This window comes from Pristis pectinata, chromosome 1 (genome assembly GCF_009764475.1).
Source record: "Pristis pectinata isolate sPriPec2 chromosome 1, sPriPec2.1.pri, whole genome shotgun sequence".
NCBI classification, from domain to species: Eukaryota; Metazoa; Chordata; class Chondrichthyes; order Rhinopristiformes; family Pristidae; genus Pristis; species Pristis pectinata.
The window spans coordinates 65,628,038-65,649,227 of NC_067405.1; the positions used below are offsets into that span (position 1 = coordinate 65,628,038).

The 21,190-nt window shown below is 47.4% G+C and overlaps 1 protein-coding gene across 1 annotated transcript in view; it reads right to left on the bottom strand.

Moving 5' to 3' along the window:
* Positions 1 to 4,045: 4,045 nt before the first annotated feature.
* LOC127570906 (aryl hydrocarbon receptor-like) overlaps positions 4,046 to 21,190 on the bottom strand; it is a 136,426-nt gene continuing 119,281 nt past the window's right edge. The window contains 3 exon segments of the mRNA XM_052016832.1: positions 4,046 to 6,019; positions 11,901 to 13,344; positions 16,339 to 16,480. Of these exon segments, the coding sequence (XP_051872792.1) occupies positions 5,870 to 6,019; positions 11,901 to 13,344; positions 16,339 to 16,480 (1,736 nt within the window). The 3' untranslated portion in view covers positions 4,046 to 5,869.

Here is a 21,190-nt window from a genome sequence, read left to right on the forward strand (position 1 = left end):
CCCTCAGATTCTACCACCCACCTACACACTAGGGGCAATTTACAGCCCCCATTTTTGCGATGTGGGAGGAAACCGGAGCCCCGGACAGTGGGGGGGGGACCCGCACAGTCACAGGGAGAACGTGCAAACTCCACACTGTCAGCACCCGAGGTCAGGATTGAACCCGGCTCTCTGGCACTGGGAGGCAATGACTCTACTAGCTGTGCCACTGTGCTGCCCCAGAGTGTTCAAGGTTCTTTTTGCTATGGTAAAGGTGATGTATAGGTGGAATTGTTGTGGCTGGATTTTGGTTGGCAAGTGGCCAAAGGTTCTTCACAAGGGTAGTGCGCCCTACAGTCCTAACCCTGTCCTCACCCAAGATCTTCATGCCTTCACTTTATAAAAAGTTTCAAAGCTTGTTCAGCAAGCACAGGGGCTCTTGTAAATCGTTCAGCTGCACAGCTCAGCAGTCTGAGGCTGCTTGTAAAGCTACTGATTGGTGGTCAGGCTGAAACCTGCTACATCAGCTTGTGCTGGAGGGCACAGCACAAAACCTGGAGCCAAGGCCAACTGTGAGGAGGACTGTTAGAGACCAGGACTGGATGGGTAGAGAGGTGGCAGACAGAAGTCAATGCTGAGAGAGGTGAAGTGTTCCATTTTGTAGGAAGATTGAGAAGAGGCAATATAAAGGGCACTGTACTAAAATGTGTACAAGAAATGAGTGACATGTATGTAGCTCATTGAAAGTGGCAAATGGTTGGGAAAATGGTTATAGTAAACAGGATTCTGGGCTTTATAAATAGGCCACGGAGTACTTGGGCAAGGAAGCAATGAGAAACCTTTGTAAAACACTGGTTCAGCCACAACTTGAGTACTCTGGATGCATTTCTGGATGACACACTTCAAGAAAAATCTCAAGGCTTTAGAGAAGGTATAGAAGAGATTTACCGAAATGATTCCAGGGATGAGGAAGTCCATGGACAGACCAGAAGAGCTGGAGTTGTTCTCCCCGGAACAAAGGAGGTTGTGAGGGGATCAGATTGAAGTGTTTTAAGTAATATAGGAGGTACACAGAGAGTAGATGGAGAATAAATGTTTGATGGAGAGTAGATAGAGAATAAATGTTTGATGGAGGGGCAGAAGGTCCTGACTGGATGTGACTGTCAAAAGAACCAAAAATGATTTGAGGACTTTTTTTATGTAAATGCAGGGGGAGTAGTCAGGGTCTGAAAAGACTGTCAGATGTTGGATGCAAATTCACTTGTAGCATCAAAACGGAACTGTATCTTTATCTAAAGGGGACTGTATCTTTATCTAAAGGAAGGATTTGCTGAGTCTTGGGAAGAAGGTGGGGGAGTGGAACTAACTGGATTGTTCTCACATAGAGGTGGAACAAATATGATGGGCAGAATGTCCTTGTTCTGTACTATCATCATTCTGGGGTTCAGTGGTACGTGGCATTTGAACCCAGCATATGTCCTTTAGCCAACTAGAAACATTTTTCTTGCCATCAACAGGAATGTGGTGGGTGAAAAGGCTGTCACATTCAGACAAACAAACATTTCATTTAAAGCTTAGTTATAAACTTACTATAATCTGAGGGAGGAAATCATTTATGTGAACTTGCTGCATCAGTTTACTGAAGGACATTACCTTTAAGTAATGCCATGCCAATAACACCTTGGTGTACATCTCCTGCCCCTCCAAGGTTTAAGGGCTTCCATCATTATCTCACTGCCTGGATTATTCATTGGAGGGAGATCCCATCAGGCTGTTAGGGTAGGGTTGCTAAATCACAGTGCAATTAAAGTGGAATGTATTTTGTTTCCATTGAGCCCTTTCATTTATTTCCTGTAAACAAATATATTGGAGATATTAAAAGAAAGCTACCTGACAGGATAGGGTTATATGAGGTAGGAGACCACATGACAAATGTCTCCAAAATTATGTCCAGTCAGGATTGACAACTTTATCAAAACAAGGTCAAATGTTAAAAACATGAAACACCATCACTTCTTGACAAGATATTAACAATAGTCTGGGTCAAGCTTAAAAATTCCACTCCTCCACGCACCCCATAAAAAGGCCTTTTGCAAATAAGTGCGCCACTTTCTTTCCTTGATCTTGTTTGGAATCTGAATGAGTTACGATATTTTTCACCACAATTCCTGACATGGGATGATAACAAATATAGTTTTAGTGGACAAGATAGAAACCTCTGAGAGTTTTATTCTTTTTTACCTTTGTTACCTGTCCAACAGTGAGACTTGCTGTCATGTTGTATCAGCACAGCTTATCAGTGAGTAATCACTCTTATTACATAACCCTAAGTAAACTATTCAGGGAGGGTCTCCTTCATACGACAAAATGGAAGCTGCGTAGAGATATCTAGCTTATTCTGATTACTGGAAAATCGATTATATCTTTGCTATTTGTGGGACCAATGTTTGGTTTATCCACACAGCAAAGACATGGGGTGAAAGTTCAAGGGTTGGAGATGAAGATGGGGAGGTGAAAAAGGGGTGTACAGAGTACAAAGCTTTTTACTGTATTATACTCGCAGGATGTGATAACAACCTATCAGCTCTCTGGCTCAGTCACCCTGCTGTGGCTTTACTCCCTCCAGGTTTGCTGGCATGGGCGAAAGAGGGTGGGATACCGTTTGTTTAAAAAGCTGTGCCTGCAGAATGCCCTCATTAACAAAGCAATGCATTCAATGTATACATTGAATTAGGAAATTTTAACATTTACAAATAAACAAATGATTAAAATAGGTAAATATATTAAACACTGTTGAGTAACGCATCACTTTACAACAGACAATGTTTTGAATTAGTTGCTGAGCAAACTGGGTTGAAATAAAATGAAACCTTATGTAATGTGGTTTAGCATTCTAAGTCACTGGGAAACATAAAGAGCTGGGCTCGCCATTAACCACGGGTTGATTGGACTAGCCTTCTCACTTCCCCCATTGCTCCCTTCCCCAAGATGAACTGATCAAGCATTGTCCAGCAAACAAGTATTTCAATGTCTTTTTGAACACTTGAAGCTCAGTATCAAGAACATTACTTTGCCATCAGCCCCACAAAAGCATCTCTAAAAGGATCAGTTCAAGAGCTGGAAGAATGATTACAGAAAAAGTTACTTTTAATAGATTTCAAACATACAAGTAAATGGGCAAAATAAAGTAGGGAGTTTGATGGATCCTACATTGATGCAATGCATAGTGATGCTATTGCATTTTACAGCATGGGTTTTACTCTAAATATGCTTCCTTGGCTAAACAAATCATCAGATTTATCATTCAAAGCCTCTCCTCTCACCTTTTCCAACCACTAGCTCCAACAACACTGTAAAGTCCTGTCTGTCCGAGTAATGCCAATATTTCACCATGCCTTTTACTCTGGACTATGAGCACTATCTGCTTTTCCAGTTGTAGTGACATGATCGAATCCAACCAGGTCAATTTGTATTTGGCTGATATCCTCTGCCAAAACCAGTCTCTCCTCACCCAACGTCCAGACATGCAGACTTTTCAGTCACTGTCACCTGAGAGTGATCAGGGGTGACAATTCTTGCATCGGCCACCACTCATCCCCAATTGGGATCAATCACCATGGTCCCTTAATAACACTCTGAGAAATTGAGGGGAGAGGTAAATTTATCGCAATGCAAAGTCACCAGCTCTGTTAATTAACACTTACTCTGTTAATTCTGGAATGTTGTCATCAGAAATCTCTGCCTAGAGGTCGCTATATGTGGTGTTTGCACTTACTGTGTTACAGAGATAGGGAGAGGTGTAGAGGATGGAGGGGGTTACAGAGAGCGAGAGATGTAGGGGCCAGAAGGAGTAACAGAGATAGGGAAGAGTGTAGGGGCCAGAGGGGGTTACAGAGATAGGGAGGTGGGAGGAGTATAGCAGGATACACAGAGGGGTATACAGGTGGGAGGGGTTTACAGAGATAGGGAGAGGTGTAGGAGCTGGAGTGGGGTTTCAGAGATAGAGAGAGCTTAGGGACCAGATGGGGTTACAGAGATAGGGAGGGGTGGAGGAGGTTACGGAGACTGGGTGGTGGGAGGGGTGGAGGGGGGGTGTTACAGAGATATAGAGAGGTGTAGGTGTGGGAAGGGGTTACAGAGACAGGGAGGGGTGTAGAGGCTGGAAGGGGTTACAGAAATACAGAGGTATGTAGGGGTGGGAGGGGATTACAGTGATACAGAGCAGTTTAGGAGTGGGAGGGGGTTACAGAGATAGAGGGATGACACATCAAGTTGCCTCCTGGCAGAAATTGTTACAACCATTACCATATTCCTGGGAATAAACAACTTTTCCCTAAAGACCGTCAGAAGTCCACTGATAAATGGGAAGACTTCTTTATTTCACCAACTGGCCCCTGGTGCAGAAAATATTCCAAATATTCCTCCCTATCCAGACAGCATTCATCATCTTCCTTGGAATGTCAGCTCAGCCTGCATCCACCCTTTGATCCAACATTTCCATTCCCAGTCATCTCAATCCTAACTATTCCCTACAGAATATCGTCCCATTCAGCTCCTTCTGATCTCTTAAATATTTGGGCTTTAGTTCAGTTCGATCTCTTCCACCCTCACAGTCCATATCAGGTACATGGGTGCATGCATCAAAGACTGAACTAGATCTATCCTTTCCTGCTCTTTACAAACAGGAATCACTCTGCCACTCAGTTAGACCTCAGCTGATCTACATCTCAATTCTATTGACCTGCTCCACATCCATAACCCTTTGCCTAAGAAAGGTTTATCAGTCTCAGTTGTGAAAGCTCTCAACAGCTTCCAGGGAAATGATTCCAGGAAAATTGTGTGAAAAGATGCATCATCCTGATGCGTCTACTTCCAATTGTACCGGCTTTGCTCACGTGAAGAAATAGTTCCTCAGTATCACCACTAACAACATCTTCATTTTGCATAAAGATCTTGATTACATCACACCTTAATTTTCTGTCCCTTAGCAGAATACAAGCCTGTTCTGCATAAGTTGTCCTCAGAACCTAACAATTTAAGCCCCAGCATCTTTCTGATCAACCTGCACTGGAATTCTTCCAAAGCCAATTGTTCTTACCTGCAGTTTCCTGCCCAGAACAGATCAAAGCTCTCCAGCGTCCTACCACAGCTTCATGCAATATTTCAACCTTGAGGCTCTCTTCCAGAAGCATTCTTGTCCAACTAGCTTCTTTTCCCAAATGTCAGTTTGAAGCAACAGACAGCTGAACATCACAAATTAAAAACTTCAAGTACTTGTGAAACTGTACTGTCTTATTGTCACAGGTGAAATATGACGTCTCTGATATCTCCTTGCTGAAGATATCAATGCACTGTTCTTGGTCTGACTTAAAACAGTCTCCCTTCCATTCCTAAAGGTCGACTCTTGCTGGGAGACAAACTCACTCGACTACAAGCATCTTGCTTACAAAGGGGAGGAAACATCCCACAACTGATGCCACCTGGTTTGAAGCTGGGAAGCAATCAGAAGTGAGGTTGTTTCCCCTTGCCAAGCTCATGGCAGCTGAGACAGCAGAAGCTGAGAACCATCTTTCACATCTTCAGTCAATCGGAATGATACTCATCAACAAATAAGGTAGGCTACACAACAAGGAAGGCAATTCACACTGCAGCCTGCACTCTTGTATGCATGGAAATCTCCCAACTCATTCTCCCCCATATTTAGCACCTTGGAAAGAATTTTTTTAGCAAAGGAAATACTCAACGGTAAACCCATCCCCTCATTAACAAAGTAAACAAGGAGATTAAATGGACAATACTTCAAAGCAGAAGTACTTTAGTTTGCTTCAGAAATCTTCTGCTGTTGCACGCAGTCCTCATGGAGACCCTGCACTGACCACCTGGCAGGAAGTCACTGAATGTAATAGCCAGTTGTTGTAGGGTTTGCAAAAACATCCGTGTAGGGAAGCATTTTGTCCGAAGACACCACGTTTCCACTGGGATGGATGCAGGCGTCAGGACACACCACTTCGATGGCGCTCGGAACACAGTTCTTCTGTCCCTAAGAATATGGTCACAGAAGGCAGAGAGAGATACATGAGATGAGATCAGTGGCTTAACAGGGTCTACTTTACCTATGTTGACCTTCAGTTGGAAATGTTTAATGCCCCACTAACAGGAGAGCCGCTTGCCAAGTCTGAAGCAGGCTTGCCCTTCTCTACAAACCACCAATGTTGTGACTGCTCCATCAGCCATCTCCGACATAGTCAGCTGCTTGCCTGGAGATGCACTGCTGATTAACACAGCCAGACATGCATAGCAATAGTTCAAAGTCAACGGAACGAATGAGTTTCACAGACAGAGTACAACGCACAGCTGAACATACAGTGCTGATTCCGGGTACCTTCTACCGGAAAATGGTTCTTATTGCTCAAGCGTCTATATTTAGTAAATAGAAACTGAAACCGTTGGCAAAACACTCACCATGATCATACAAACGTGAGTGTTAGAGTCAGATAGAAGGATAGCACAGAAACAAACCCTTCAGCTCACTAAGTCCGCGCCAGCCACAAACACTCATCCCATTTAATTCTAACCACATTCCCATCTACACCCTCACCTACACACTAAGGGCAATTTACCGTGACCAATTAACCCACCAATCTGCACATCTTTGGGATGTTGGAGGAAATCGGAACATGCGGAGCAAACCCACGCAGTCACAGGAAGAATGTGCAAACTCCACACAGAAAGTGCCCGAGGTCAGGACTGAACTCGGGTCGCTGGCACTGTGAGGCAGTGGCTCTACTAGCTGTGCCACTCTCCTGCAGTGTTGGAAAGGCCAACATTTCTGGCCCTGAGAAGGTGAGGCTGAGGATTTCTAAACAGTTGGCAGCAATCTGATGCAGCCTACTGCTTTCCACACCACATCAGAGGGAATTAAGGGTTGACCAGACCATCTAAGCACAGCAGACCTCCAGTGTGGTCTCACCAACATCTTGCACAGTTGTAATATGACAGCTCAACTCTTGTACCCCAGAGGACACTAGGAAACCAGGTGAGATTTTATGACCGGAATTGATTTTTGATTTAATTCTAGATTTACTTTTAATGATCAACTGCATTTAAGGTGCTAGTTGACGTGGTAGGATTCAAATGCATTTGCATTACTGTTCAAGTAAAATCAGCAATACCCTAAGGTGTGTGGGTTGGTAAGTTGATTAGCTGCTGTACATTGCCCCTAGCGTATAGGCAAGTGGTAGAATCTTTGGGGGTGGGGTGGGGGTTGAATTCTACGGAATAAAAAATGGGTGGAAGTGGGCGCATGATGGCTGATGAGGATTCGCTGGACCAAAGGGCCTGTTTCCGTGCTGTGTGATTCCATGATTGCCCTATAGTTGTTGAAGTAAGAAATGTCAGCTTGCTCTCCTGTACCTGACCCTTATCACAACCAACGCCACTCTGCCTGGCCTCCTTTCCCTCTGTTCACATCAAACAGACACCTGGCAAGACATCCTGGTGACTACATAAGGTATCCAGTAAGAAAGAGAAAACATGGCATTCAGTCTGTTTAGAGTTACAGAACCATAACAGCACAGAAACAGTCCCTTCAGCCCAACTCATCCATGCAGACCGAGTTGCCCACCTGAGCCAGTCTCATTTCCCTGTGTTTAGCCCATATGCCTCTAAACCTTTCCTATCCATGTCCTTGTCCAAATGACTTTTAAATGTTGTAATTGTAGCTGCCTTCACCACCTCCTCTGGCAGCTCATTCAATATACCAACCACCGTTTGTGTGAAAAAGTTTCCCCTTGGGTCCCGTTTCAAGCTTTCCCCTCTCACCTTAAACCTGAGCCTTCTAGTTTTAGACTCCCCTACCCTGGGATAAAGACTGCAACCATTCACCTTCCCCATGTCCCTTGTGATTTTATATACCTCAGTCTCCTACACTTCAGGGGAAAAAGCCCCAGCTGATACAGTCTCTCTTTATAACTCAAGCCCTCTAGTCATGGTAACATCCTCGTGAATCTTTTCTGCACCCTTTCCAACTTAACAACATCCTTCCTACAGCTAGGCAACCAGAACTGCACACAGTGCTCCAGTGTGGTCTCACCAACATCTTGCACAGTTGTAATATGACATCTCAACTCTTGTACTCAATCCCCCGCCTAACGCTGCCTTCACCACCCTGTCTGCCTGTGTTGCCACTTTCAGGGAACTATGTACTTGTACCACTAAATCTCTGTTCTACAACACTCTCCAGGGCCCTGCCACATACCGTGTTAGTCTGCCCTGGTTTACCTTCCCAAAATGCAACACTTTGCTCTCGTCCGAGTTAAATTCTATCTGCCATTCCTTGGCTCACTTTCCCAGTTGACCTAGATCCTCTTGTAATCTGAGATAACTTTCAGGCGAGGTCCAAAAGAATAAATGTTGACTGTTGTCAAACACATGACAAAGTATGCCAGGAGGCCTCAGAAGTCCTCTACAAACCAATGTTGAGCTGAACCAACAAGTGAATAATGAAAGCTGAACACAGATTTAAGCTGTGTTTGACATCCTCAGCAATAGCTTAACTCGCAACCAAATGCTCCTAAATTGTGTTTTGCAGATGGTGGAAAACTCTTGTGGTGTCAAAAGATGAGTTACTCAGTCTCTGGTCTATTCTTGTAGCCACAGTATTTATGTGGCTGGTCCAGATGAGTTTCTGGTTAATAGTGACCTCCAGGATGGTGAGGAACTCCATAAGTATCACTGAATGACAAGGATTGGTGGCCAGATTCTCTCTTACTAGAGATGGTCATGTGTTGTGAATGTTACATATCAGCCCCTGCCAGAATATTGTCCAGGTCTTGCTGCATGTAGGCATTGGCTGCTTCCTTTATTGAGGAGTTGCAAGTGGAATTAAACACTGTGCAATCATCAGTAAACATCCCCACTTCTGACCTCCTGATGGAAGGAAGTTCATTGATGAAGCAGCTGAAGATGGTTGGGCCTAGAACACAGCCCTGAGGAACTCCTGCAATGGAGGCTGGGATGAATGCCCTCCAAAACCACTTCCATCTTCCTTGTGTGAGGTACATCTCCAACCAGTGGAATGTTTTCCCTTTGATGTCCATTGATACATTTTACCAGGGCTTCTTGATGCCACACTCAGTCAAAAGCTGCCTTGACTTCGAGCGCAGTCAGTCTCACCTCACCTCTGGAGTTCAGCTCTTTGGTCCATGTTGGGACCCAGGCTGTGATGAGGTCTGGAACAGAGTGGTCCTGGTGAAACCCAAACTCGGCATCAGCGATCAGGCTATTGGTAAGTGTTGCTCAACAGCACCGTTGGCAACACCTTCCATTACTTTGCTGATGTTTGAGAGTAGACTGATTGGGTGGCAATTAGCTAGAATGCATTTGTCCTGCTTTTTGTGAACAGAACACATCTGGGCAATTTTCCACATGGTTGAGTAGATGCCCTTATTTTAACTCTACTTGGTGTGCACAGCTAGTCTTCAGTATTACAGCTGGGATGTTGTCTAGTCCCATAAAGTTTGCTGTATCACAACTGTTTCTTACTACAATGTATAGTGACTCAATTGGGCAGAAGATTGGTTTCTGTGATGGTGGACACCTGGGGAGGAAGTCTTCATTTGATACTTCCGCCAGAACATGGCTGCCAATGCCTCAGTCTTACTGGACATACATGCTGGACCACTATCACCGGACAACATCCTCCTCCCGTTAACTGCTCAACTGTACACCACCACTAGTTATTACAGGAGCGCAGAGCTTCAGGGTTTTGACCCAAAATGTCGACAATCCCTTTCTTCCCACAGATGCTGCTCGACCCGCTGAGTTCCTCCGGCAGATTGTTTGGTTGCTTCAGTCATGCCTGTTGGTTTTGAGATAGTTTAACTCTGTGTGCTGCATGCCATTCAGCACACATGTAGTCCTGGGTTCCAGTTTCACTTGGCTGGCTCCTATCATCTTTAGAATAAACACAGAAAGTGCTGCAAACACTCAGCAGGTCACATTCTATCTGTGGGGAGAGAAACAGATCCTTCAACTTGAAACACTAGCTGTTTCTCTTCCCACAACCTGACCTGCTGAATGTTTCTGGCATGTTATGTTTTTATTTTAGTTTTCCAGCATCTGCAGTTTTTTTTTTAATTTTCCTATCATTTTTAGTTTTGCCTGGTGCTGGTCCCAGTTTGCTCTTCCACACTCCTTACTGAACCAGCCCCCTATGTTGTCCAACAAGACCTGGATCCGGTTTTACACTAACTCACATTTAAAAAGAGTGTGCCACCCTGTGACATTTTTACACATCCCCTGGGAGACAACGTGTGGGCTTCTCTCCAGTGAGGAGGATATGGTGAGTTGACAATAGCTGGTCTCCCTGAGACAGGCTTGAGCATCCCTTCACATAAAGCCATCCCATCCGGAGACAATGTATGAAGGGTCTCGAACTGAAACGTCGACTGACCATTTCCATCCACAGATGCTGCTCGACCCGCTGAGTTCCTCCAGCAGTTTGTTTATCGCTCTAGGTTCCAGCAACTGCACTCTTGTGTGTCTCCATGTTGACCAGCTCCATTCCTGAAGCCACATGTGTCTTGTGGCGATCGTACCTCCAGAGGCTTATTATCCTCAAGCCTGGGACGGTTCAGGAAGATGCCACAATTCACACAGTGCATGACTGCAAACACTCGCAAGTTTATTGTTGGGCTGAGAGGTACAAACCCTTTTGCTGGCGATTCAGCACAGAATGAACCACATTGCCTTCTCGGCCAGCGTCCGACCTTTGCTCACGGCATTCCAATGTGGAAGCTGGGAACACGCTGTTGGTTAGGTGCCAGCTCATCTCATCCTCCGTCCCCCTGTGGGACTCGGCAGTGAATCCTGCAGCAGGAATCAGCCGTGCTGGGCCAAGGGGTCGGATCATCGAACATCGCCCCGTCGACAGAATGGGGTCACCCACCTAGATGGGAAAGTGTGGAGATAAGAGCGGCTTTCCTCTATATTAATGCTTTCAATTAATTTATATCTGTGAAGCATGGGTTTTAATTGCCTCCAAGCGCCCGTTTTTGTCAGAGACATTTGGAACAAGTGGAGGGGGCTTGCTGCGAAGGGTTCAGCTTCAGTGGGGCCGCGGGGCTCAAAGGGATGGGGGGATGGAGCAAGGGTGAGGCACAGGCCAGGGAGAGCACAACCCCACCCGTTCCCTTGGCCGCCTATCATGGGGAACGGCCAGCGACAGTGAGCGTCGGCAGCTTATAAAGCTGGGAGAGGCGATGTGTGGGGAGGGGTGGGGTGGCAGAAGGACGTGTGTCTGATCTCCTGCTCCCCAGAAAACAGACAGGAGCGCTGCAGCAATCGCTGGTGGAGCACCACTCCCTGCGCCCCAAAGCCCCACCAACCGGGCTACTGGTAGTTGCCTCAGATTGCTTCTTCACTCGACAGGCCAGCCGCCACTAGTAATTCTCTGCGGACGAAATGTTTGGCAGGAACCTCCGACTGTTACCAAGTGCCCTCCAGATTTCCCACAGGCCCTCTGCCTATCCCTGTCCCTGACCCACCAGCACCATGCCCCGTGGACCATTAGATCATCACCCTCCACACATCTAACCAAAACCGCCAGTTTCATAAAGAGTATAAGAGGACTAGGGGAGCCCACTCAGTTCCTGGAACCTGTTGGGCTACTCCATATCAAGGCCGGTCCTCTGCTGCACACTCAATCCCAGAACCCGTCAAAAATCTACTAACGAACATACTCATCGATCGAGCATCCACCGGCTTCTGGACCAGAGAATTAACAACCCCCTACCTCAGTTCTACCCCTCATACCCTCTTGCTCCGGGATCTTCAGCCAGATCCGCAATATCCAACCCCCATTTTCTTCTGAGACAATCACTCAGAATGCGGGAATCCAAACAGAAATTCGAGTTGGTTACCTTCTGGGAATCGTCCTGAGATACGGATGATGGAAACAATCCATGCAGGTCCACCATGGGCTGCAGCTCGTCCAGAGAAAGGTCTGCAAGTGGGTCGGTGGAAGGTTCGGACGACTGGTACTGGTAGAGGGGGGTTCCCTGGACTGGCTGCTTCTGTGGGAAAGTCTGGTAAGCGGACGAGGTGGTGAGGAAGCTGTGGTACCGGCCGTCACCGGTCGTTGTCAACTCCACGTATGGTGCCCCACCCGCGTGATAACCCGTGCTCTGGTCAGTGGGAGGGAAGGCAGAAGACATCGGCCCAGAATGCTGGTAGGAATCCACGTTTTGGCCAATACCATAGCCGGCAAAGTGATCCAGCCTGTACGCAACAGACTCATCAGCTGCAGGTGGACAACCATAGTTTTGCCACTGGTGACCGTCTCTCAGTTGGGGGTTTGCCAGACTGTGGGACTGCACTCCATTGACCAGAAGCTGCTCAGCGGCTGTCAGTTCAAACTGGTACTGTGTGTGCAGGCGCACTTTCAGCTGCGGCAGAGCAGGCTCCCCTCGAGTCGGGGATCCACTGCAGCGCTGCATATGTTGGTCCCAAGGCCGGTCGTTCTGCTGGGGCTGCAACGGAGCTTGAGGCAGCAACATCCGAGGGTCCAAAGGCAGCGGAGGCTGGTGTCGGGGAAAGTCCCGGGAGGAAGCCCCAGGTTCCTCCCCCGAGGCCGCAGGGTCCACGTTTCCGGCCTGGGAGAAATCCGACGAGGGATACGGCTGCTGGTTCCCAGAGACCCTCTGTTCATTTTTGGTCGCTCTGGAGTCGTGGATGTAGGGCAGGACCTCACCGTCTGCCATGACCTCATTCGGCAAGGGAACGCAGTCGGGGTTGGTTTCCACCCTCACCATCCGCTCGTCGAACAGGAGGAGCTCCAAGTCGTCTGCCCCGAGCCCCAGGTTCTCCAGCGCACTGAACAAGTCGCTGTTCAAGCAGTTGTCCTCCCCGGTCAGGTTGAGAGAGTCCAAAGTGGCCAGCAAGGGATCGAGCGGCCCGCCACTCACCTCCGGCTGGCTGAGCTCAGCCGTGCCGCCGGGACCCGGCTGCCAGTGGTGACCCGCTGTGCCCCCAGTGCCGGCAGCTTCGCTGAAGGAACCGCTGCCATAAGCGCACCTGGGCTCGGGGGCCGGGTGGCAGACGTATACTGACTCATCCTGCTGCATCATGGCGCCCAGGAGGGAACTGGGATCCACCGCCCTCTGCCCCTTCTCGGCGGCTCTGCCCAGGACGTTCCTTCTCCCTCCACTGCCCCTCCCCCTCGCCTGCCGCGGGCCGGCCTGCCCCGGGTTTGAGGAGGAGGACGTCATTGTCGTTGTCGTCTGGTACAGCACCGCCTCTCCGGTGGCGAAGCTGAACGGCAGGCGCTGGGCTCGTTTGCGGAGCTCCTCCCCTCCCTCCTCGTCGCTGTGGGAGCAGGAAACATGAAACCAACACTCAGGGTGGCTGCAGGCTTAAAGATCTCAAGCGCATTTGACCAGGGCTCTGGAAGTGATATCTGCACCCCCCCCACCCCCCGGTACCTGGGGAGTGAAAATGGCAGGGATCTCAGCTGAGCTCCCCAAAGGGGCTCACCACGAAGTGACATCCCGCGGCGCCAAGCTCGGACGTACAGCCAAGGTTCATTGGCGCCGCGCTGGCTGACCGGGCCGAGGTGGAAGGAGGGGCTTGCTCACATCTCCGCGGTACAGAGGAGGCAAAGTGAGCCAGGGTTCCCGCTCTGGACCCTGCTGGAAGGTAGGCTTGCCCTTGGCCTCTGCAGTGGGTGTCGGGGATTATCACTGGTCTCAGGCAACGGAAGTGAAAGGTGGAGGCAAAGGGCTGCAGATGCAACCTGACAGGAGAAGGAAGGTGGAGTGTGGAATCAAGGAGGGAGGTGGGGAGAGCAGAGGGGAGTAGCAGAGGGGAGGGGCAGAGGGGAGGGGACCCAGTGGGAGCAGTGTGTGGGTGATGGAGTGGGTGGAGGAGGGGAGAGAGACAGGGTGACGGGGGCTGAGGATGAGGATGGACACACTGTGTAATGCCACGATGAGAGGGGAACACCCATACTGGTTTATCTGTGGGACATCCAGGAAAAACGTACTATCAACACCCACAGCTGGAAAGGGGAATGCCAGCAGTGGTAACGCTCATGCCTGGGAGATGGTGTTCCAGCATGGGACCAAGGGGGTGTTGGGATCGCCACAGGTGCCATACTTGTGGAAAGGATGAGGAAGTGAAGACCTGTCTTTTCTCTTGGGGGGTGGAAACAAAAGGTCCCATCCCACTATTTCAAAGAAGAGCAGGAAATATCAGAAAATAGGAGGAGTAGTAGGCCTCTCCGGCCTACCCCGCCATTCAATATGACCATGACTGATCTGCCAAAAGCCTCATCTCCTCCTCTGTCCCAGACCACCATAACCCTCAATTCCCCGATCTTTCAAAAATTGATCTATCTCCACCTTAAATACAGACACAAGAGACTGCAGTTGCTGGAATCTGGAGCAAAAAAATAACGAGATGCTGGAGGAACTCAGCAGGTCAGGCAGCATCTGTGGTGGGAAACGGGCAGTCGACATTTCAGGTCGAGACCCTTCATCTGGACTGAAAGGTAGAGGGGAGATGGCCAGTGTGAAGAGGTGGAGGGAAGGGGTGGAGCGAGAGCTGGCAAGCAATAGGTGGAGTGAGGTGAGGAGGGGTGATCGGCAGATGGAGGAGGGGAGAGTGGAAATAGTGAGAGGGACTGGGAGGTGATAGGTGGAGGCAAAGGGCTGCAGATGCAATCTGACAGGAGGAGGAAGGCAGAGCATGGAATCAAGAGAGGAAGGTGGGGAGGGCAGAGGGGAGTAGCTGGGGGGGGGGGGCGAGGGGACCCAGTGGGAGGAGTGTGTGGGTGACGGGCAGGTGGAGTGGGTGGAGGAGGGGAGAGAGACAGGGTGATGGGGGCTGAGGATGGGGATGGACCCAAAACGTCGACTGTCCATTTCCCTCCACAGATGCTGCCTGATCCGTTGAGTTCCTCCAGCATCTTGCTTTTTTGCTCAGGTAGAGCAAAAGTACTTTGACCTTCAGTACTTCTCATGATCGAACCTCCACAACCCACTGGGATAGAGAATTCCAGAGATTCACCACCCTCTCCCAAAAGAGATTTAAATGACCAGCCCCTTATCTTGAAACTATGTCCCCAACGTTTGAGACTGTCCCACTAGAGGAAACATCTTGACATCTACTCTTTCAAGTCCTCTTGGGATTTGAGATGTTTGAATAAGTTCACTCCTCATCCTTCTAAACCCCAAAGGATACAGACCCGCCCTGCTTAGCCTTTCTTGATAGGACAACCCTCTCATCCCAGGAATTAGCTTGGTGAATCTCTTTTGGACGGCCTCCAACGCTACTATACCTTTTTTTTAGGTAAGAGATATTAATAATATAAAAGCCTGGTGTTCTGACCAATCCTATATCTGACATCAAAAAATAAAGTCATTACCACTGCTGTTGGTGGGGAACTTTCTCTGCATAATCTGGCTGCCATGTTTGCTACAACAGTGATGACACCTCAAGATGAAGTGTAATTGCTATTGTAATGTAGGAAGCAGAATAAACTTCACTGAGTGCAAAGCACTTTGGAATCTTTTGAGGCCAAGGCATTTTCTAAATGGAAGATTTCTTTTCGGTTGCAAAGGTTCAAGGAACCTGAACACGGGTCCTAATTTCAGAAGGAAGCAACAGCAAGGCTTGGTCATCCACTGACCATTAGTTGGGGGAGGAAGCAGGAAAACCAAAATGGGGACGGCACAGTGGTGCAGCTAGTAAAGCCGTGCCTCACTGCTCCAGCGACCCAAGTTTGATGCCAATCAAGATTCTCACTCAAGGTCTAAGTCAAGACAGGTATTTTCAGCAGCTGTATATCTGAGGATAAATGAGGGGACAGAGGCCGATACGTGGCCTACCATTCCCATTGTAGGAATTGGGCCATTTTGTCCATGGGTAATCTGAAGACACCCAATGGCTAGGGAGGACCAGGCGGGGGCTGTGAAGGAGAACTGGCAGATGCAAAAGAGAAGTCCCAGTGGAAGCAGAGGTAGACCTCACAGCCTGCGTCTTCCGCCATTCTTCGGCATGACTCACCTACACTCATCGGCACAGCACAGGGCTCCTGTTATCAGCCAGAAACACAAAGTTGTCCACCTCAGCTGAAACCCAGGCTGGGGAGAGCGGAACCTAACAGCCCACTGCTCCGATCAGCACCTTGACCGCTTTTAATGGCCACTCGGCTTGTTGGACAAGCGAAGGGCCTTGGTCCCTCTGCGTTAAGGTCCGCAACACGTCCCCTGCAGGAGAATCGAGACTGAGAGGGAGCTAAGTTAGGCAGCATCAAAGGAAGGGGGAAACGGTGGCAGACCGACGAGCCTTTTCACTCACACCAGAGGCCTCTGTGTTGCTATGATGTAATCTGGCTTTCCATTTTTGTACACCAGTCTGGCATTTGCTTGAACCCAGGCCCAACGGTTGTCTTTGGTCAGGAGTCGGAATACAGTAAGGCCACTCTCCCCGGTTTTAATCACTGGAAGAGAAAGGAAAGTCCAGGTGAACACAGGCGTCTGGAATGATGGAAGAGCTTTACTTCCATCATGGTTTTACCACCATGTCTTCGGCAGTGCTAACTTGCATTTTCCAGCCTCCACATGGGCCCAGGGAAAACAAAGGAAACACACACACAATTAGGGTCTGGGGAAGGAGAGTCTGACACAGGCTCAGTCCATATTGAAAAGACAAACAGGTCCCAATAAACATTCTGAACTCATCTGGTTGCAAGACTTTTCAACATTGGTAACTGGTCATTGGTTTATTATTGTCACATGTACCGAAGAACAGTGAAAAACTTTGCTTTGCATGCCATCCATACGGATCACTTCATCACATCAGTGCATTCAGGTAGTACAAGGGAAAATGCAGAATGAAGTGCTACAGTTACAGAGAAAGTGCAGACAGACAATAAGGTGCAAGGCCATGACAAAGTAGGTTGTGAGTTGAGTCCATCTTATCGTACAAGAGGTCTGTTCAATAGTCATATAACAGTGGGATAGAAGCTGTCCTTGAGCCTGGTGGTATGCGCTTTCAGATTTTTGTATCTTCTGCCCAATGGGAGAGGGGAGAAGAGAGAATGTCCAGGGTGGAAGGGGTCTTTGATTATGTTAGCTGCTTTACCGAAGCAGTGAGAAGTGTAGACAGAGTCCATGGAAAGGGAGGCTGGTTTTAGTGATGTGCTGAGCTGTGTCCACAATTCTCTGTGGTTTCTTGTGGTCTTGGGCAGATGAGGCGCCATACCAAGCTGTGATACATCCAGATAGGATGCTTCCTATGGTGCATCATAAAAAAATTGGTGAGTGTCAATGGGGTCATGCCAAATTTCTTTAGACTGAGGAAGAAGAGGTGCTAGTTCGCTTTCTTCAACATAAACTGCAAGAGGGTGGTGAAAGAGCCAAGGAGTAGAACTAACTTGATAGCCAGCAACACCACAATAATATGAAATCATACTGTATCTGTGCAGTATGATTTCATATTATTGACCTCAACTAACTACTAAGCCAACAGAGTAATCTGGTTACTCAGATGTCAGTGCACTAGAAGGATTCTATTTCAACAAAGAGTTCAATCTGAAACCGGGCCTTAAACCTAAACAAAACAAACTTCAAAGGTATGAGGCATGAGCTGGCTATGGTAGATTGGGAAATAACAATAAAGGGTAAGACAGTAAACAAGCAGCGGCTAACATTTAAAGTATTGATATATTGTTTACAACAAATACACATTCCTTTAAAATAAAGGATAAATGGTCCAGACGTGGCTTACACAAGGAGTTGAGATAGCATTAGATCAAAGGAAAAGGTTTATAACTTTAACAAAAAGAGCAGTAAACTAGAGGATTGGGAAAATGTCAGAATTCAACAGAGCAGGAGCAAGCCACCGATGAGGAAAGGGAAAGTAGAGAGAAACATAACAACCGAGTGGAAAAGCTTCCGTAGACTGGGCCCGTACCCTCTAAAATTTGGAAGAATGGGAGATGACGTGAATGAAAAAAAAAGAAAAGTCAAAAAAAAGAAAAAAGAAGAAACACAAAGATTCTAATGGGGCTGAAGAGGGTGGATGCAGGGAGGATAGACTCCTGGCTGCGGATCAGAGCCAGGCATCAGAGTTTCAAAATAATGAGTCTGAAAGTGAAGAGAAATTTCTTTACTTAGGATCTTTGGAATTCTCTCCCCAAGAGGGCTGTGGAGGCTCAGTCACCGAGTATATGCCCGACAGCGATTGTTAGATCTTTGACTATTAAGGGAATTGGGGAAAACGGGGTCAGTGCAGGAAGGTGGCACTGGAGTGAAAGATCTGCCATGATATTATTGAATGGTGGAGCAGACATGAGGGGCTGAATGGCCTCCTCCTGCTTCTATGACTTAGGCAGCAATGACTCCCATTCTCCTGATGTTGCTGGTGCCAGCTATCACAGTGCTGCCCAGGTACGCAGGCACCACCTCCCTGCTTTGTGTTCTGGACTCGGGCAGCAACTCATCCTTGGAGAGGTCCTGACATTCTTGCAGCACTTCCGCCTATGGATACCAATCCCATCAAAGACCCTGCACACGCGCTGCTCTAACCCAACTAGGAGACCCGCTGGAGACTAGATCCTTGCATGACCAGGAGAAGCTTCTAAGGTAGTGCTATTGATAGGGTTCAAATCTATTCTGCTTGCAAGAGATCAGAACGCTGTCATCAACCCTGAAAGAACATAAAATAGCAATGTTTAAGAGGCATTTTGACAGGCAGGGAATTGAGGGATATGGATCACATGCAGGCAGATGCGCAGTTTAAATTGGCCTCATGTTTGATACAAACATTGTGGGCCGAAAGGCCTGTTCCTGTGCTGTACTGTTCTACGTTCTATAACATCAAAAAACTGCAGATGTTGGAAATCTGAAATAAAAGCAGAAAATGCTGGAAACACTCAGTGGGACGGGCAGCACCGTGGAGAGAGAAAAACACCTAACATTTCAGGTCTGTGACTTTTCACCAGAACCGGTTCTGATGAAGGGTTCCTGTCCTGCAATATTAGCAGTTTCTCTCCGCACAGATGCTGCCTGACCTGCTGAGTGTTTCCAGTGTTTTCTCCTGTCATTAAGCCTCGACTTGAATGGGACTCTTTTGTTCAGGATGTTAAATTGGTCAGGCAACAGTGCGATGTCTGGGGAAAGCCACTTCTCAAACCCTTCCAATACAATGGGACTCCTATAGCATTTCATAGAGAGAGCTCATAGGGAAATGGTTCTTGGGGAGCACCATACTTTCATCAGCAGAAGCAGCCTAACTCAACCACAAGGTGAGGGTCAGTCACAGCCTTTCCACCCACACAGAACTGCAGCTGTTAAATATTGATCCATCCAATATATTGACAGCTGAGTGGAAAATTCCAACTGGTTCCACAAGTCCCATGCTAGCACTGGTACACTACTTTACCAATTTTCAGTCTGCTAACAAATATAATAACAGTCACTAAAGTTTCTATCAGGTGTGAAGATTTTTTTAGAAGGAAGGTGTATCACTATGTTGTCTGCAAGCTTTCAAGGCTTAAGAAAAAGAAACAAAGGTCCAATGGAAGAACGCACATTTCAATGTATTGAATTAATGTAACCTACTTGCATTGAGAGGAGTGGGGTTCCCCTTGCCAACAAATGATCTGACATCAGGAATACAGTGCCTCCAGCTGGAAAATGTAAATTAGCACAGTGGGCCAGGTTTTGGGGCTTCCTAGGGTTCATTAGGTGTTTGAGGAGATTTGGTATGTCACCAAAGACTCTTGCAAATTTCGACAGATGTACGGTGGAGAGCGTTCTGACTGGTTGTATCACTGCCTGGTATGGAGGCTCCAATGTGCAGAATCGAAAGAGGCTGCAGAGGGTTGTAGGCTCAGCCAGCTCCATCACGGGCACAACCCTTCCCACTATCGAGGACATCTTCAAGAGGCGGTGCCTCAAGAAGGCAGCGTCCATCATTAAGGAACCTCATCATCCGGGACATGCCCTCTTCTCATTACTACCATCGGGGGAGGAGGTACAGGAACCTGAAGACCTACACTCAACGATTCAGGAACAGCTTCTTCCCCTCCACCAACAGACTTCTGAACGGCCCATGAACCCATGAATATTACCTCGTTATTCCTCTTTAGCACTATTTATTTATTTATTGTAATTTTTATGTCTTGCACTGTACTGCTGCTGCAAAACAACAAACTTCACGACATATGTCAGTAATAATAAACCTGATTCCGATTCAAGCCAGGAGACTACTTATTTTGTATTAACCTTAATGGCTTAACTTCATACATAAATCTAGTGAGGATTCCCATTTCCATAGATACCATTAGCTGTAAGAGGTCAGTTTAATGTAAAACCGATTTGAACTTGTGCTCTATTGATTGATTTCAATTCAGATATCTGGGACAGAGATTAATGTCATTAAAACTGACCTATGTGAATGTTCACTCTACAATAAAACACATAAGATCCAAAATTTTCTCAGGCAAAATCTGAATGCATAGCTAACAAGCTGCAGTTGGAATTACAACACGATTAAAGACAAGCCTCAATTTTAAAGCTCTTGTTTCTAAATCCTTCGCTGTTCTTCACTCTAGCTCTGTAACCTGCTTCCCTTTAACCATCTGAAATCTCTGAACTCCTCCACATCAGCCTCTCCCCAGATTTAATCCCTCCATACCCGCTGATATAATTTAGGGTTTCTTCCTCAATCATATTTTGGATGCAATCGCTGAATAGAGTCAGTTTTCTCTCAGACTGCAAGAGTGCACAGAATACCATGGATATTCTTAAGGAGAAGCTAAGTACATAAGGGAGAAAGGTTTGGGCGATATATTGATGGGCTTGGATAAGCAGGCATAAGGAGCATAAATAACAGCGTAGTTCAGATGGACCGAATGGCCTGTTACAGTGCAATCAATGTAATTCCATGGTCTGACTATTGCTTATCATTTGACTTTCTAAGGGGCTTGTTAGTGTGTGCTTATTAATGGATTCCCTCCCAAATGACAGGGCTAATTGGTCTGGAGCTCCATATTTTCTCTCTTCCTCCTTCCTTGCTGCCATCCTATCCTCTGGGATTATTCTTGAACCGTGGGAAATCTTGGCAAGGTTCAAGCAACAGTCCAAGGCTGAGAAACTAGGGCAAAGTATCCAGTCTCGCAGTGCAGCGGCCGGGCACTTAAAAG